We start from the raw sequence: 18,723 nt of genomic DNA on the forward strand, positions 1-18,723 counted from the left end.
ACCAAAACTGCTGACACACACACCCAGCTGTTCCCAAAACATTTGCCTCTCATGATCCTTTTTCTCATGGCCAGGTGCATGAGCACCAATAATCACCCATCTCTCGCCATCCACTTTCAATTTTACCCACATCAATCCAGAATTTACTTCCTTACACTCTTTCACACAACTCCTGCTTCAGGAGTAGCGCTACTCCTTCCTTAGCTCTCATCAACCCTTGACTTCCTTCCCGAGACATTTCTAAACCATTCTTCCCCTTTAACCTTGAGTTTAATTTCACTCAGAGACAGAACATCCAGATTTCTTTGCTCAAACATACTACCCATCTCTCATTGGTTATATCCATACACATTCAGACACCCTAATCTAAGCCTTCAAGGAGAAGCACTCCCTGCTAAGCTCCATCTTCTGTTTCCTCTTTTAGAAACTGAAGTACAAGAATGCGTGTGTGTGTGTGTGTGTAAAACAGATGGTTTTGGCCACATCAGGTTATCCAGCAATAAAAGAAAGAGCTTTTGAACCAGCTGTCATTATCTGTGCTGTAGTTCCCTCTACATATAAAAATTTTGAGCATGCACAGAACATGAAAACATATTAAACAAAGAACTAAAAATTGTATTGAACTTACCTAACAACACTAGCTAGTACAAGTCTTGCTGCTAATTCCTTGGCGTACGAGGTTTTAACAACATAGCCACCATAGTTCCTCAGTGTTACATCTGCAGCTTTCCCATACAGTGCAGCATCATCAGTGGAAGTAATTACCAAGATACCATGTTTGGGAGCATTACGAAATGCTGCATCAAGGTAGTGGACGGATGATCCATAACAGTCTAAAAATCTGTCAGTAAATGATGATATGACTACCTATCATGCACAAGTTTACTCAAACTAAATTTGAAAATGTCAATCACAACCTTCATAATTATGAATAAACAATAACACCATTGAAACCTACTAAGCTAACAAGCATCACTTTCCCAGGTTATGCATAACACTTTTTCTTTACTCCTTTGCTCCATACAATTCTCTTTTTGCCATCACCATTCCATCTTTAATCCTTTCTACTTCAATATGATTCTCAAAAAAAACTAGTTCTTCCTTGTATTTAACAACTATAAGGCTACATTTTTTTTACTTCTCCTAACTGCATCTTAACTCCACAGCTATTTATACATATGGGACCAATGGCAAATGATGATTTTTCAGCAGTCTTCAAAAGTAATTGTGAGTACAAAAGAATGTGGTGGGAGGTCAAAAATAAGGTACAACAGTTGTACATGAAGGGCAAGTGAAAGATGGGAGAAAGAATATTGATCGGCAATAGAGCGAGCAAGAAAATGCTCTGGGAGGAAGTGAAATGCAAGGAAAAAAAATGTGGGTGACAGAAAAGTGGATAAGAAAGTGGTAACACATAAAAATGTGAAAAGAAAATAAAGAGGTTATTTCGAATGAGTGTTAAATGTGTCAGATGATGGCAAGGCAGATCGGGTGTGTTTGGAATGGATCCATGGTGAACAGGAAGGATTAAGGTTGAATTCTAAAGAAAGGGAATGACAGTGTCGTCAACAAATCAATTAGGCTATTTAATGTGACAGTGAACCAAGCTGACATGCCAAAAGATTACATCAATCTATGTACAGTGCTCCTGTATTAAGGGAACATGCACAAAAATGAATGTTTGAACAGTACACACATAGCAGGGGTTATTTTTGCATGAATGGAAGCATTTATCCCCACTTCCTCCAAGACAACCTCTTCATACAGTTCATGGTTCAACCATTCCTGCTCTGAGGCCATTTAGGCAAGGGAGCAGATATATCAGGCTTAGAAAAACTCTCCTTCCTCTGGCTTCCATTCAGCTTTTATCACTGCCCGTAATTGCTGCAAGTACATTATCCATGATAACTAAGACCTGGCACGTTTTTCACTTCCTCCAAAATTCATAAATACTTTCCCTTGTCTTTTCTTTTTCCATTTCATAATTCTCTTTATATTTCATTAAACCCCACATTACAGGAATAGCTAAATTTGTCCCTTAAGAAACTGGGTGTCCTGTTTAGACATCAAAACTTCTTGTTCAAAGCAACACCGTTAATATCTTCAAACTTAGGCTTGATCTTCACATGTCACTCTCCGGTATTGAATAATTCATTTAATCAATTATAATGCAGTGGTATATCATGCCACCTTTTCAACCACTGATCTCTCCCTGGTCATGCTGCAATAACATACCAACATAGCTTAACCTATGTCACCTGCTTTGAGAGAGTAAGAATTCTTGTTAATATTTCAACATCAGGAATAATATAAGCATGGTATGTTGAGAGGCTGGAGCTCTACTTTATCCTTTATACATGTATTGTCTTAGTAATTAACAGTGAGGGGATGCATGATGTTGGTGATGCATGACATTCATGTTCATTCTACCTCATAACTTTCCTATAAAAATTTCCTTCAGGCATAAGAGTCCTGCAAGGTATTTTTTCTATCGATTTCCTGTCCGGCATGCTGCTGGAGGGAGTGAAGGGTGGGGAAAGGCTTTGCTTTGCCAAAAAAAAATTTCTATTCCTTTTAAGGGGACTTTTTAGCCAGACCACCTTGCTTACAACTTGGGTCTGTGTATCTATGTAACTCAATTCATTCACATAGGTTATTAAGAGTAAATTGAAAACTCTGGCACTCTGCTGGTTACCTTCACCCATTTAGAACTGTCTCCCTTCTACTGAGATGCTCTTCTATCCACAGATGGAGTTTCTAAAGTATGGTGGCCTTACACTCATGAGCAGTCATTTCTTCCTTGTTAATGAACCCTGTCTGTTATCAATTTCTAAAATGCATGAGTTTCACCCACAATAAACACCTGTTGAGGCTTGTAGCCTCCTCCTCAATCATTTTCTCTAAATAAGCATGAAATAACAGGTAAAAATGAAGATAACTGTGGTTAGAACAAACATTTCCCAATTTTTTTTTTTTACTGGCTGATTGCCAGCAGGTGGAATATGAATAACAATACTGTCTGCTTGTGAGCGGGATAAATATTGAAAAGCATTTTGCTGTGACATTTTTATGAACTTCATGATCACTAAAAATACCTACCTATCTATATTTCTTCTTCTCATTCCCTCCAGGAACTCCTTCAAGGGGGTGGCAATGGCAAAAGAGTGTCCATAACTGGTGAACTCAAGTACTGCTTCTTAGGTTTTAGTGCCTACCCTTAACATGCCACGGGCAGAGGACGAATCTAGCACAGACTTTACGGAAGCTCCAACCAAATGTTCCTTCCAACTCCTTCTACCTAATGTATCTACCTAATTTTCCAACAAACTACTACTTAATGCTCTTATCTTAAAGTATCCTGAATAAAAATCATTATCAAAGGAGCCTATGTTATATGGTACATCAGAAATATTAATTTCTTTCAAATCTGTAGCAACTTTCAGGTTTATGTTTCGTTATCTATTCCTGTGCCCTAATTCATACCTGTCATGAGTAGCAAACATTGCACATCAAGTGCTGTAATCTTTGGATAATGGGAGCAAAAAATTATTGTATTCAAGAAAAAATTTGAACCAGTAATCACTGCAATTCACATTCAGCTCATATACAGGTATACAACCGATTTTCCAGCAACTAATGGTTCAGCACCTCCTTTAGTCAGACAAAATTACGCGAAGGAACATGAAATTACCGCAGCCACCAAACTAGCTTACAAGGCGGCCACAGACGGCATGTGTAGGGCGCGCTTATTTACATTCTTTACACTGCACTTGTTGGTGGTGATACCACAATTCTGCGAGATTATTAGCTTATTTTGCTTAAATCTAACCCTATCTACGGGTTCTAAGACATACAAGAGTGTTGGTTGTTGTGTCAAACAAACACCAGTCCATATCGATCCAAGATAAAGTAGAACTATTGAAAAAAATGGACCATGGTGTTTTGGTGCATAAGCCATGTGACATCTACAGTATTGGTTCATCAACTGTTTATGATATAAAGAAGCAAAGGGAGAAAATATTGAAATTCTATCCATACAGCAATTCCAAGAAGCAAATGACACTTAGAAAAACTATGAAAGATGGTAAGAGTACTGAGCAAGATCGAGTGATGATGGAATGGTTTCAATAGCATCGGAGTGATGGAGTGGACTTGTCAGGTAGCACGATAATGGACCAGGCTAAGTTGTTCCATAGAGAACTTAAATTACAACATAAGCATGACTATAGTGAAGGATGGATTCAAAGATTCAAGAAGTGGCGTGGAATTTCCTTGAATAAAGTGCGGAGAAAAGCAGTCTCCAAACCATGAAGGAGGTGCCGAGTATATGGACGAATTTATGAAACTTGTATCTGACAAGCACATCAATCCTTAGTAGGTGTATAATGTATTTCATCTATTTATCTAATTTACATTTAATATTTGTTTAATATGAATTTCTAGCTATCCATGGTATATGGGAGATGTATAATTAGTGGGTTAGAGGTGTGTTGATGAATTATTATTATGTGACCACAGTTGGCATGGCAAAACGATTAATTCAACAAGGCTTTGAAACCAAGAGTGCCGGAAAATTGCTGGTTTACCTGTACAAAAATTACTGAAAATAGAACATACAACACAAACACAAGTTAAAAAGTGAAGCAACGGAAAAATAGATCCTAAAATATTTCAACGAAGGGTGTTGCCTGATTCTCCCTACAAGAAGATACACTACAAGTGGAGGGTCAGCTTCACCAAGGTTTTGCCATCAAAACCGAGAACGAGTAAAATCTCATCAAGGAAAGTCTCACTCTAAAGGAGCTCATCACTTCCTTAACACTGACTGTAACAGAACATTGAAGCTGCATGGGCTTCATAATGAGGTCCCTGGGGTTACAAAATCAGATTTAAGAAACATTCAATTGTTACCAGCTTATTATCATTCTTAGAAATAAGTTGTCAAAAACTACAAAATTACTTTATTTCCACAAATCCAAAATCTCTGATTACTTTACTTACATAATATTAAAGTCTCTGATTACTTTACATACATAAAATCAAAATCTCATAACTTTACTTACATAAAATCAAAAGGTCTCTGATGCAACAAAACACTGACATCCTCTGTCGTAATATCAACTTCAAGGCCATTAGCACAAGCATTCTCTTTGATCCGCTGTGCTGCTGCAGGAAGCTGGTCATTTATCACAACAGCAACCTGAAAGAGAAAAAGAGAAAAATGTATGTTTTGGAGGTTGAATATACATTTCACTGCCATTGACAGAGCCCCAGGAGTATCTGCAAGAAATTTCTCAGAGAGAGATAAAAACATCTTTTTTACACCTTCAAATGACGTGCATCCATGAGGCTTCATCTCCTCTGACTATCATGAGGGAAGTGGATGCTCCTTCAATGGGACATTACAACCATACAGTAATATGTCTGGGCACAAGGAGTCTCAGCATGGTGTGGTGGTGGTAAGAAATAACTAGGCACCACCATCAGAGCTGGATTGAGAGATTGCATGGTTCTAAACCATTTCAAACGTTTAAGGAAAAGTGTGTGTGTGTGTGTGTGTGTGTGTGTGTGTGTGTGTGTGTTGAATTACAGCAGGTATTTTTTTCTTGACAAAAATCTGTACATTTCCCCCTACCTATTACTTGTTCAAAATAGGTTTTATTTGCTGTAGACCTTCTAAAATCTTGAAAAAGAAGGTGCACTACCTGATCTTTACTCTGGTCATCTGTGTGTGTGTGTGTGTGTGTGTGCTGCCAAATTACATCATGCAATTTTTAAATATAAAAATCTATAACACTTCATGAATTCCTAAATCACCTGTGTAGTTTACAAGCATCAGCACTGCATCAATAGATAAATACCTTGGGTATCTGTCGAGCCCATGCCAATCCAGAAACACCTGTGGCACCAAGCGCATCTAGACATCTTATCTGACCATCAATGCCCTTTTTAGACTCGCTGAATGCAGCTAATGCACACAGGACAACTGACCTGTCAATAAATATATATGTTTAAGGAAATTTAGTCTTCTAAATATCAAAATGTTATAAAGCAACCTATATTAAACAGTGCAAGAAGTATTCTGCTTCATAAAAGCTATAACTATCAGATTAGGTTGGTCTGCACACACTTTCCTGCATGACTAATATCTTGAACTCTTTATTTAACTAATATCTTGAACTCTTTATTTATCAATATCTTTTATGATGCATCATCCATTTTCCAGTTGTGTAGAAGCCTGGATGAAGGCCAAACCCTTTAACTTCACATTCCTGCATGTTCCTCTAATCATACGAACCTCTTACCTGTGTAATTTATCTCTGACCTTACCTCTGATTTTCCACAAACTCTAACATAATCTATCATTCACCTCACTTTCACATTCTAATATTTTTTCACCTTATTTGGAATACTGTACCACTGTGCTTGATATTTCACTCACCTTTCCATCTGCATAAGAGTCATACTTTAATTAAATTGTTGTCCACACTATTCACTCTCAATTCTGCAATCCCTTACCAAAAAATCCACCTATTCTCCATGCACTTAGTTTCCATCTATTCTGCCAAAAGTCAGACAGTTTCTATCTATTCTGTCTCCAATCTGGTCTTCTAGTATTTTTTTCAACCTACATTCAACAGTTCAGCAATATGGGCTGAAACACTTCTTATGAAAAAACGTCATACGGTTCTGTGCCCTTGGAATCTTCATGTCTTTCACTCCTTTTTGGTATTTCAAATTACAGCTCACCATCTCTATTGAAATCAATACCTAAATATCGACACGTTTCAGCTTTTAAACCATATTCATATTTTGATTTCATACCTCAAACATCAGCATCTTGACTTTATCTACATTAACAGTGAATTTCTTTTCTTCAAATCCGAACTTCCTCCCTACTGATCTTCAACTTACCCAACAATTCTGCTTTCATCAACATACTGTATTACCTATATAACATCTCTTCTTTCACACTACAAATGTAGGAATAAACAAAGAAAAATAGTTAAAAATTAAGAAGAATTAGTAAAAACATATTTGCAAGAAAGATGCAGAGAAGGACATAAAGGGGAAAATGCAAGGGATGACAACAGAGACTGGAGATCAAGAAAGGACAAGAACAAAGAGATAAAGAATATGAGAAATGGCTGAACTAAAAGAAGTTGAACAAATAAAAAATGAGGATGAAAGTAGTGACAACAGAAACATAATTAAACAGAGTTGTTAATGGAATTAGCAACAAACATAATGCACCAAACTATATACAGCAATACACAATAATAAATAGTAATGTTGACAAGCAAACCTGTTATAATAAGGAAATGTCATCTATTCTTTTTTATCAACTGAAAATGATACATCCTTTCCAAAGGTGACTTTACACTTAAGTGTAATCAGGCAGATTCCATTAATGCCAGCACCTGTATTAGATCAGCCAAATATTAGGATATGTAAGTTGTCAAGACCATATCAAGAATACCTAAGAATATGTTTGAGATGAAGTACCATAATAATGACAGACTATTATCAAAATCAGAACTTCACAGAGTAGAAATTTTATCATAAAAGGTAGTGTGCAAACACAAAGTGTAACAAAAAAGTAACAAGAAACTTAGAAAATACAAGTCTCTCTAGCATGGTTTACAAGCTACTGGAAATTCTAGTGAGAAACACCCTTGTGGAATATATAAAATTAAATAATCTGGTTACTAGCCAACAAAGTGCTCCAGCTCCTACAAGCATTAGGCAGATGGACTGAAATCTACATTAGAAAAGTTTATATAGGCACAGTGTACTGTGATGTTTTGAATGCTTCTGACAAAGCACCTCATAATAGAATAATACAAAAACTGGAGGACTATGAAGAAGATTTTCCTATTTTGTGATGGATAAAAGCCATTTTGAATGACAAAAATAAAAGGATTATTGTCAGTGACAAACCATCAGTGTGACAGCAAGTCTTCAGGTGATTTCCACAGGTATCAGACCCAAACAATAGTTTCTCAAACATATTGATATAATGCCTGAAGTTGTTTGGGACTGTGATGCGTTTATATATGTTGATGACAAAAAATATTTAACGATATATGAGATATGGAGGCTTGTCAAAAACTTTATGTAAAATGTGCGAGAAGAATTTGAAGTTGTTACATAAGATTCACAAGGAAAAGTTTGAAATAATGCATACTGAAAGGATCAATATACCTGATATAACAAACTATGGGGCCAGAGAGACATGCTTAAATTGACATCTCAGGAGGAGGATATTGGGGTCATCAAAGATAAAAAAACATACCTTTTCCAGTCATACATCTGCTAAAATTAAGATTAATATCACGTATCCATGGACAAGGAGTTTTTCATTGCTTTATACCACTGGTTAGACCTTACCTAGAGTATGCAAAGCAGGTCCGGGTTCGATTCCTAAAGACAGAAATAATTGCTAAGGCAACAAAAATTATATTATAACATATACTAATGATTTAACATACGGTGAAAGACTGAAGCTTATTATTTTACTACTACTTGGACTTCAAAGATTAAGAGGGGATATGTTTAAGGTACATAAAACCTTAACAAGAAAATATGACCCCAGAGAATCTGAATTCCTTAATATAAAAAGAAATGATCCAAGAGGACATCAGCATAAGACTTACATGCAACTGTCAGGATTAAACATACGGATATGTTCATCTGTTATATCGAGCAGCAATAATCTCCCTAAAAGAGATCGGAAAGTGCACCAACTGTGAAAATCTTTGCAAGAAGTTTGTATAAGCTCTCATGAACCCAAAAATATAGTCTGATGCTGAAATACCCATCATCCTGACACATGCATGATAGAACACAGCGATGTTAAGGTTATGAGCTTAGAGGCCATACAGCCTATTTAAACAGAAAGCCTATAATTACACGAACGTAAAGGAAAGGCGGCGCTAAACTAATACTTTCTCCAAAATATCATAATTAACAAGCGCAAATATCTTCATATAATAGGGTTTCAAGGATCCTTTGAGGTACTTTAACAAGGTTCTGATAAAAATTTTGCAGACTTGAAATATCATAAACTCACCTGTTTATCGCCATCTCTGAATTAAACATAACTTCTGTCTTTTTGGGTGCATGTATGGTTCCTTTAATGTTGATTTTAACACCATGTTCCTCAGTTTCTTCTGTCATCTTCTGCAACACAGATATTACGATTGAAAGCCGTTTTCAACTGTTTACAACTTTGTTTTGGTTCAGCTGGTACATCCGAGAGACTGCGAGGAACATATATTTGATGAAAATACAATTTACAGCTATAATGATAATGAAATCATTATAATGATAATGATAACAGTATAGATAATTGTAATATGGGTGGTTTTGGCCAGAGACACGAGCTCTTTAAATTCAATACTAATTTTACAGTCTTTTTTCGAAAATGAGGTATACTCTATTTTCATCTATTTAGAGAACCTTGTATTCTAGTAGAAATAAGTTCAAGAAAATTTTCCAAACATAGATTACTTAATATACTGCAAGTTCAAAATGCCGTGCCGCAAAGGAAATTCCTTTTCGTCGAAATCGTAATTGATCCGAAACTATGACCTAACCTCTCATTCTCTGATAGTGACCTTCTTTGAGGGGAGCAGTAGGTTCAACTCGTCCTTCTTGAAAAAAGTTAGGAACGTGGGCCCATAAGTGATTCCCACAGAAGGTGTCTGCACTCATAAATACAACGTACCTGCAGCCATTACCAGAAATGTACAGAGTTTATTGGAAGTAATTCAAGGCTCATGCCCAAAGCTCATCACAAGGTTTCTGTCTCTCTATCTGCCCCCGGCGTTGCTGTAGGTGAAGGCATCGAGTTCCAAGGCAACTTCTCGGTGCGCCCTGCGACGTTGTAGAGACGGTAACGTGCTAAAGAACAGATCCAAAAACCTCTTGAAGGCATCACCAAACTTCCTTGTGTGTTGTGGCAGGCAGTTGAAGAGTCAGAGCTGGCCCATCCGCATGTAGTCAATAACCCTGAGGACTGGAGTGGAGTTAACTACTCCCGTGTGCCACCAGGGGTGCAATGACCTTTTCCCGGTCAAAGTACTTTCTACAAATCTTTGTGTCTACTTAGTAGTACCTTCCACCAGGAGACCTACTATAGATTATATAAATTTTCAGTATATTACCGAAAATAAGGTTAGAAAAATAGTTAAGTAATTTTAAGAATATGTTGAAATTTGAAATTCCATATTGTTGCAGATGATTCAGGCGTCTCAAAACCGATTGATTCAATAACATACGAATGTTCACATCAAGGCGAGGCCAAAATTGAAATATGTAAAGGATAATGAAAGGTAAAAATTCGAGACAAAGAAAAGTATTTACAAATATTGGAGGAAGTGAAAAGCCTGTCTTAGGTCATAGTTATTGGGAAAAGCATGAGAGGGTAGGGTACATCTATTCGAGGTGTAGGGAATAGATGTAAGTATCGAAACGGCAAATCTTTGAGTGACCAACTGCCACACAAAAATCATGTCGCGCAGCAGCTTGCCAAGTGGTCTAGCTAGTGGTTGGGTTGGGGCGCATACAAGCAACCAACTTTCGGGATAAAAAAAAAAAAACCGAAGTAATACCAGTTACCTATAAGAGAGAGAAAGTGAACCACCATTGCTGTGTAAGACAGGTTGATCAAGTTTTGAAGATTATTGAAGCCCTACCAATTTATCTTTGTCATACAAATCTCGTTTCCAGTTCCATTTCTCCTTTACGATTACACCTCTGTGTTGGCACAAAAAAGTTACCAACATCCCGTGGTTTACAACCTGCATAGCAGGCTGTTCAGTTGTAATCATTACTCTTTCTTGTCATCCGGCAAACATCTGTTTACAGAAGTTCTGTAGTCTATCAACATGTTCTACATTGAAAGAGACCTCTGACAACACTTCAGCATGGTTGTTTAATTTGTTTATGGATGGGGTGGTTAGGGAGGTAAATGCAAGAGTTTTGGAGAAAAGGCCGGTTATGCAGTCTGTTGGGGATGAGAGGGCCTGGGAAGTGAGTCAATTGCTGTTCGCCGATGATACAGTTCTGGTGGCTGATTCGAGTGAGAAACCGCAAAAGTTGGTGACATTTTGGAAAAGTGTGTGAAAGGAGATGGGCAGGATTCGAACCTATGCGCTTGATCCATGGTGGTCCATGAATGCATCACGGTAAAGAACGCTAACCGATAACACCACAGGTTTGTCCTTTCCACCTCCAAATTGGAGGTGGAAAGATGGAGTGAAAAAGATTTTGAGTGATCGGGGCCTGAACATACAGGAGGGTGAAAGGCGGGCAAGGAATAGAATTAATTGGATCGATGTGGTATACCGGGGTTGACGTGCTGTCAGTGGGTTGAACAGGGCATGTGAAGCGTCTGGGGTAAACCATGGAAAGCTGTGTGGGGCCTGGATGTGGAAAGGGAGCTGTGGTTTCGGGCATTATTGCATGACAGCTAGAGACTGAGTGTGAACGAATGAGGCCTTTGTTGTCTTTTCCTAGCGCTACGTCGCACACATGGGGGGGGATCGGGTTGTTATTCCATGTGTGGCGAGGTGGCGATGGGAATGAATAAAAGCAGACAGTGTGAATTGTGTGCATGTGTATATATGTATGTGTGTGTATGTATATATATGTGTACATTGAGATGTATGGGTATGTATATTTGTGTGTGGACGTGTATGTATATACATGTGTATGGGGGTGGGTTGGGCCATTTCTTCTGTCTGTTTCCTTGCGCTACCTCGCAAACGCGGGAGACAGCGACAAAGCAAAGCAAATAATATATATATAAGTCTGTGTGTGTGTGTAGTGAGAGAGAGAGAGAGAGAGAGAGAGAGAGAGAGAGAGAGAGAGAGAGAGAGAGAGAGAGAGAGAGAGAGTTTTGGAAAGAGGAAACAGTGTCAAGAAGAGAGTGGCGAGACTAATTGAACTTGGAAAGATGTGAGAAGAAATACCTGGTGAGATTGAGTGTAGAATGGCAAAAGGTGAGAGTAAATGAAGCGAGGGGTGGGTGAGGAATGGGAGGTATTTAGTGAAGGAGTGATGGTATGTGCAAAAGATGCATGTGGCATGCGAAAGGTGGGAGGTGGGCAGATTAGAAAGGGTTGTGAGTGGTGAGATGGAGAAGCAAAGTTGCTACTGAAAGAAAAGAGATGTATTTGGGTGATACTAATAGGGAAGGAGTGCAGTGATTGAGAGAGGTCTAAGAGAAAGCATCAGAAGTCAAGAGGAAGGTGCAGGAATTGAAAAAAAAAAGGGCAAATGAGAGTTGGGGTGAGAGTATCATGAATCTTTAGGTTGAATAAAAAGACACTTTAAAAGGAGATAAATATTGTGCCTATCCACCGATAGTTGTTAGGGTATTGCTATCAACTTCTGTCACTCTACCTTTCCTTCACTTTTCCATTCTGACAGCACTGTAGCCGTCTCTCCCTTTGACAAAGTAACTCACTTGGGTTTTGTTTCTCCTCTAACTCAACCTTGGGTGACTAAATATTCCTTCGCCCCCTGGTGCTCTTCTACCTAATCTTATTCCCCTCCCTTGATAATCTTTTTCCAAACCATCCCAAAGGTGCTTCTCTCTCTGGATGCAAGCAAAGCTTATAGATTGATGGCATCCATACCTAAGTACTGAGTGTGCCTCCAAACTGGCACATATTCTTGCTCATCTGTTCAGATATCCAGAACTCTTCCTTCTTGGAAGCATGCATTGGTACATCCCATCCCAAAGAATGACTTTTCTGACCCCTTCAGCTATCATCCTGTTCTTGACATCTATTTCTAGTCTTTGTATCCCTCCTCAGCTCCCATATCCTCAGACATTTTGAATCTAACAGCCTTCTCTCTGATCCCCAGTATGGTTTTCATATGACAAGATCTATGGGTAATATTCTTTCTCATCTTACTAATGTCTGGTCATCATCCCCTAAAGGTTTTGGGGAATCCTATGTAGTTGCCCTCAATATATCCAAAGCTTTTGACAGGGTTTAGCATTGGGGTCTACCTCTAAGCTCCTCTCTGGCCGAACTATCGGCCTTTACCCCTTTCTTCATCAACAGCAGTGTCCCTCAGGGTTCTATTGTCTCATGTACTTTTTCTCCTTTTTATCAATGATTTCCTTTTTATCTCTGATACCTGTTTCCTTTGGGAACTCCCTCAAGGGGTTGCCATGGCAAAAGTCTCCAGAACTGGTGAACTCCAGTGCCCCTTCTTAGCCTTTAGTGCCTCACCCTTAGCAGGTCACTGACAGCAGGCAACTCTAGCAGTGTTTTTAGAGGCTCCTAGCTAATGTTCTCATGAACTATACTTATCTGATGTGTCTTCCTAATGTTCCAATCTACTACTTCTACTTAATGCTCCCAGCTACTGTTCCTACCAACTGTTTTTACCTAATGCTCCTTACTACTACCTCCATCTGTTGCTACCATTTTGCCCTAAAGGCAGTAGTGCATAGCACTCACCACAGAAAAATAGAAAAATCTAGAGTTAGGAAGAATGAGTAGTGCAATGTTAAATGTTTGCCAGGTGTTATGTGTGACAAGGAGAATTTGTATTCTTTTGGACAATGCTAGCAGTCCATGGGTGGGTGAGGCACACAGAAAAGACAGCTACAAGTCAGAGGAGAGCAACTTAACAACCACTGAAATGCTTGCTCACTATGAGTCCTGTTTAGATGTCGAAATTCCTTTTCTTCTGAATTGTTGCTCATATACAAAGGAATGATCCATCTGTGTATGAGGTACCACTCTAAAATAAGGGGTGGTTGTATTTTTGCATCATTACTTGTCAGGTTGAGTTGAAAGCAGTACAACTTATCAACTCTCGCAGGCTACCATCAAAACTTGACCCACTTGACATATGCCTCAATGCTGGTTCACTTTCCCTCTTCTATAGTTATTACTCTGGCTTTTGCTTCCAAGTTCTAGCTGCTTGTGTACCCCCACCTCTAGCCAGACCACTATGTATTCAGCAAGCTGCTGGACGTTGGCAACTTGAGGGTGGGCATTTTTGATAATTGTTTCTTACCCTATATCTCTACCTCATGTCTTTTTCAATAATCATGACCTAGCAAATTTTAATTTTTTTCACTTGCTCCAAAATTTTTAAATACTTTCCCTAGTCTATTCTTTTTCCTTTTCAGTAACTTCTCTATTTTTGAATTAAGACCCAGCAATGATGTGTACTTTGGTCTGCAATCAGTGTCCATTTAAGAAAAATTAATCATTGCTGTGCTTGTACATAAATGAAATAAAATTAGACTTTCACATCAAAGAGAATATAAACAAATTCTCTCCTTATTTCTTCTCTGGAGCTGACAATCATGTCAAGTAGACCCATTTCTAACCCTCACTTAGCAGTGAACTAGACCAACTCAAAGGTATTCAGTATGTCTTTCAGTATTTTTCTCCTTTTAAATGTAAATTTAACATTTCATACAAATTTTTTCTAGGATTTTTATTCATTTATTTATTTTGCTTTGTCGCTGTCTCCCGCGTTTGTGAGGTAGCGCAAGGAAACAGACGAAAGAAATGGCACAACCCACCCCCATACACAGTGTACACACACCCACGCAAATATACATACCTATACATCTCAATGTACACATATATATACACACACAGACACATACATATATACCCATGCACACAATTCACACTGCCTGCCCCTATTCATTCCCATCGCCACTCGCCACACATGGAATACCATCCCCCTCCCCCCTCATGTGTGCGAGGTAGCACTAGGAAAAGACAACAAAGGCCCCATTCGTTTACACTCAGTCTCCAGCTGTCACGCAATAATGCCCGAAACCACAGCTCCCTTTCCACATCCAGGCCCCACACAACTTTCCATGGTTTACCCCAGACGCTTCACATGCCCTGATTCAATCCACTGACAGCACATCAACCCCGGTATACCACATCGATCCAATTCACTCTATTCCTTGCCCGCCTTTCACCCTCCTGCATGTTCAGGCCCCTGATCACTCAAAATCTTTTTCACTCCATCTTTCCACCTCCAATTTGGTCTCCCACTTCTCCTCGTTCCCTCCACCTCCGACACATATACCTACTAACCTTGCCTAGGATTTTTAAATGTGCGTATTAATATGACCAAGAAGGGGGAAACAAATTGGAGAGGGGTGAATGTTGTTTGAAGGATGCTTCACGCTTCAAGTGATTACGGCCTGAACATCCAGGAGGGTGTGAGGAATGCATTGGATTGAAAGAACAGGAATGATGTGGCATTCATGCTGAAATTGATCTGAACCAGGGTATGTGGAGTTTGGAGAAACTGCAAAGGCTTGAGTTTTGGCAAATTATACAGGACAGGTATAGAATGTAGACAAACAAGGCCATTCTTCATTTATTTCTAGCACTACATCATTATTTGGGGGTGTGTTAATGTTTGACCAATACTGCCGTTAAAGGTTTAGGGCAAAAACCTGGTCCATAATACCTCTTCCCTTCTCATTCTTGTACCACACCTACATGGCATTCACTAATAATTGCAACACAGTAACTATCCAAATTATAAACTATGCAAAGAATTTACTTTATAAATTCTGACCATTGTTTCAGTTGTCCATTCATTAGCATCTGCCATGTACTACAACTGGGAAAAAAATATTTACATATCTAATCTCCTGGTACTAGGATCTATACCTTTTTTTAGCAGCATCCCATGAGTTTAATGCATTCTGTCCATCTCAAACAAACTATACTAAAGTCTCAAGCTGTCTCCAAGACTCACAAAGCACAGGTGATTTTTACCAAACTCATCCAGATCCTTCAGAAATGATGCACTTGTATTCATAAGTGCCGATGTTTTCTGCTTTTATTAAATAATTCTCTTTTGATATGGCCCTTTTCAGTATTGAACAGCCATGATTTCTAAGTTCAATATAACTATATGGATGCTAAATAAAAAGTTTGCTAAATCATTTATATTTTATTTGGTAGTACAGCAAATTTACTGTTGTGACAGTAATGTATGCAATATGAAAGAACACTTACAGGTATTTAGAAAACCTTTCAAATGATATATTTTTTCTTGTTTTTAATTTGTTTTCCTACCCATTACCCAAATATAAATAAAATCACCTGTTTGCATCTCCACTATTGTGTTCAGCTAAATATTTCATGTAAGTTGGGATTCATTAATGCTCCTTTACAAACCAGAGCTCATAAGATCAGTACAATAATGAAATAAAATCTATATCAGAAGCTCTGAATCCTCACTTGCATATTTATGATGACACTGAACAAGTTGTATACAGAAGCTCCTTAGTAAACAACTGTGGCAAGCAACAGCACTATGATAGTTTGAGGAAAAAATTCCCACTTCACAGACATAAGAGAACACCCATCAAAATGTAAACAGGCTTCCCATACATGGAGTTATAGATATATAAAAAATCAAAACACTATTTGCATATTCATAAAAGTATATGCAAGTGGGTACATTAATTTTCATTTCTACAGAAGAATCATAAAGTGTTAGGATTATAAATTAAAAGAGGACAGGTCTTAGAAGACAGACAACTGACAACAGATCTTTCGCACTATTTGGCAATTTTCTACATTAACCATGACAGCCATTTTGAAGCATGTTAGAACAAACTAAATTAACTTATAACACGATTGCATTGATACGCCTTTCACATTTCTAACGTTCAAAAAAAAAATGGGAGGAAATTATTCTACAGAGAACAGTAATGCAATGACTATACAGTGGAGTGGTGTATTTCACACTGCTCCTCACCCTTGATTGTGTTGTATGGGTATGATAGCATTTCCCAAAATTAGCCAAGGTATCTCATATACATAAGGGATCTTGGTACTTGTTACATGCCCTTAATGCTATGCAGTCGTCTAACCAAGACAAGCAAGCAAAGGTGAGAATCAGAAGTAGGGTGACCAGAGGCACATTCGCATCAACTGAGCATCATCTTACTAGCACTAGTAATATCAGCTGGAAGTGCCAAAGTCAAAATCAGTGTGCCTCTTTAATTCACATTATTGTTTCTAATCTCCCTAAACCTCACAAGAATAGACTGCTGGATTCGATTACAGGATCTCATGATAAAGTATTTGTTAAGATCGTAAATATTATAAAACTTTAAAAGATAATAAGGTCCACATACTATCAAAACACTAATGGCAGCAATATAGTATATTTCCAGCATGAAATACATTGTAAAGGAAGGGAGTAGTGCACGCTTGGCCACAACACTAGGTTGGTTCCCCACTGGGATCACTCTTCGTACACTGACGAGAATTCGCAGATGTCGAAGTCGATACAGATGCTAGAACGCACCAGTGGTTCGATGTAGCATACGAACACAGATGCACTCAGTATATTACACAATGACACTTCATTCTTACTGGGTCTTTTCCTTGTTTCCAATGGGAATAGCAGCCTTCACCCTGCAAGAAAAAATGAGACAGTTAATGAAACATATTGAGGAAGTTTAAACAGTAACAAAATCAAGAACCTTAATTACCTGCATTTATTGTGCAGTGACTAAAGCAAAATGTTTGCATGCAACAGATGATCTTATCATGTGTACCCATTCACCTCTATCAACAAGCCATTCCTCCTACATCCATTCTCTTCATATCAACATAACCTTTATTAACCATTCCTTGAACAATTTTAATCTGTATGTTCACACTTTTAAAAAACTCTTTCAACTGCATATGAGGACACCTACTATTGTGCAATCATATGTAATATACATACAGAATTTCTATAAGAAACTCTCAGTAAAGCTGATATAAATTCCTTTTCAAGTGTGCCCTCTATTTCCTACAATGAGCAAAGTAGTCATGAACAGATGACCTATCTATAAAAACTCTCCTTACCATACTTTCAGCTGTAGCCTCTAATAACACAATAATGAAAATAATTATTACCAATGCATTCCTGCCTGAGTGAATTTTCCTTTTAGGCAATTCCAAACTCACACATCTGAGTGAGAGAAATTCTAGGAGTTGTGAAAACATATGATGGTAAAAGATACCACCGAAGCATATGGAAGGAGAGATCCAGACATTTACTCTGTCAAACACAGAACTGTTAATGCTCTCAGAATCAGTGGGATGTAGTTCCCTGTTGGGTACAAAATGAACTAGTAAACACGAGCAGACAAATGCTAAGTAAAATTGCAAAACTAATACCTGTAAAGGAAGCAATACATGTAAAACTTCCAAAATTCAAATGGTTTGGGACCAAGCAGTGTTTACACTTTGGAGACAAATTTCACCTACGCTATTGAAACTGATCTTGAGACTACTAGGGGTGGAATGATTACCTCAGTGTCAAAATATTCACACATCCTTGTACACATAACTGTACATACTTCACTATTCCAGTCTCTCCTTTCACTTACACTATTCTTGATCCATGCTCTGTAATACTCTCCTATGCTCTCGGTGATAGCAAATTTGCATGTCCTTCTTTGCATCTTCCCCAATAATTATCATTCATTCCCATCCATAACAATCCTCCTTTTATGCCCTCTCATAAGTTACGTTCCTCATTTTTTACCACTTTCACTATATACCCTGACCAAGGATATGGGTTTCTTCAATCCCCAGCACATCCAAACTTATCATCTTTATAATATTTGATCCCTGTTTCCTGTGTTAGCAAGGTAGCACCAGCAAATAGACGAAGAAAGACCCATCCACTCACATA

At 38.1% G+C, this 18,723-nt stretch overlaps 2 protein-coding genes across 6 annotated transcripts in view; both read right to left on the bottom strand.

The window, feature by feature from the left end:
• Positions 1 to 10,044, bottom strand: part of LOC139749849 (TRMT1-like protein) — a 33,901-nt gene extending 23,857 nt beyond the window's left edge. The window contains exons 1-5 of one of the 3 annotated variants that reach the window (XM_071664175.1): positions 9,731 to 10,044; positions 9,074 to 9,183; positions 5,862 to 5,991; positions 5,064 to 5,200; positions 629 to 841 (exon numbers count right to left, since the gene is read on the bottom strand). In XM_071664175.1, the coding sequence (XP_071520276.1) occupies positions 629 to 841; positions 5,064 to 5,200; positions 5,862 to 5,991; positions 9,074 to 9,180 (587 nt within the window). In that variant the 5' untranslated portion in view covers positions 9,181 to 9,183; positions 9,731 to 10,044. Of the gene's footprint in view, positions 1 to 628; positions 842 to 5,063; positions 5,201 to 5,861; positions 5,992 to 9,073; positions 9,680 to 9,730 lie in introns of those variants that run through there. The other 2 variants (XM_071664174.1, XM_071664176.1) reach the window with 2 other exon arrangements.
• A 5,908-nt stretch (positions 10,045 to 15,952) lies between these two features.
• LOC139749850 (reticulon-1-A-like) overlaps positions 15,953 to 18,723 on the bottom strand; it is a 195,385-nt gene continuing 192,614 nt past the window's right edge. For all 3 annotated transcript variants that reach the window (XM_071664178.1, XM_071664177.1, XM_071664179.1), the window contains one exon: positions 15,953 to 17,450. In XM_071664178.1, the coding sequence (XP_071520279.1) occupies positions 17,405 to 17,450 (46 nt within the window). In that variant the 3' untranslated portion in view covers positions 15,953 to 17,404. The remainder of the gene's footprint in view (positions 17,451 to 18,723) is intronic.

Source organism: Panulirus ornatus, chromosome 8, assembly GCF_036320965.1.
Source record: "Panulirus ornatus isolate Po-2019 chromosome 8, ASM3632096v1, whole genome shotgun sequence".
Taxonomy (NCBI): domain Eukaryota; kingdom Metazoa; phylum Arthropoda; class Malacostraca; order Decapoda; family Palinuridae; genus Panulirus; species Panulirus ornatus.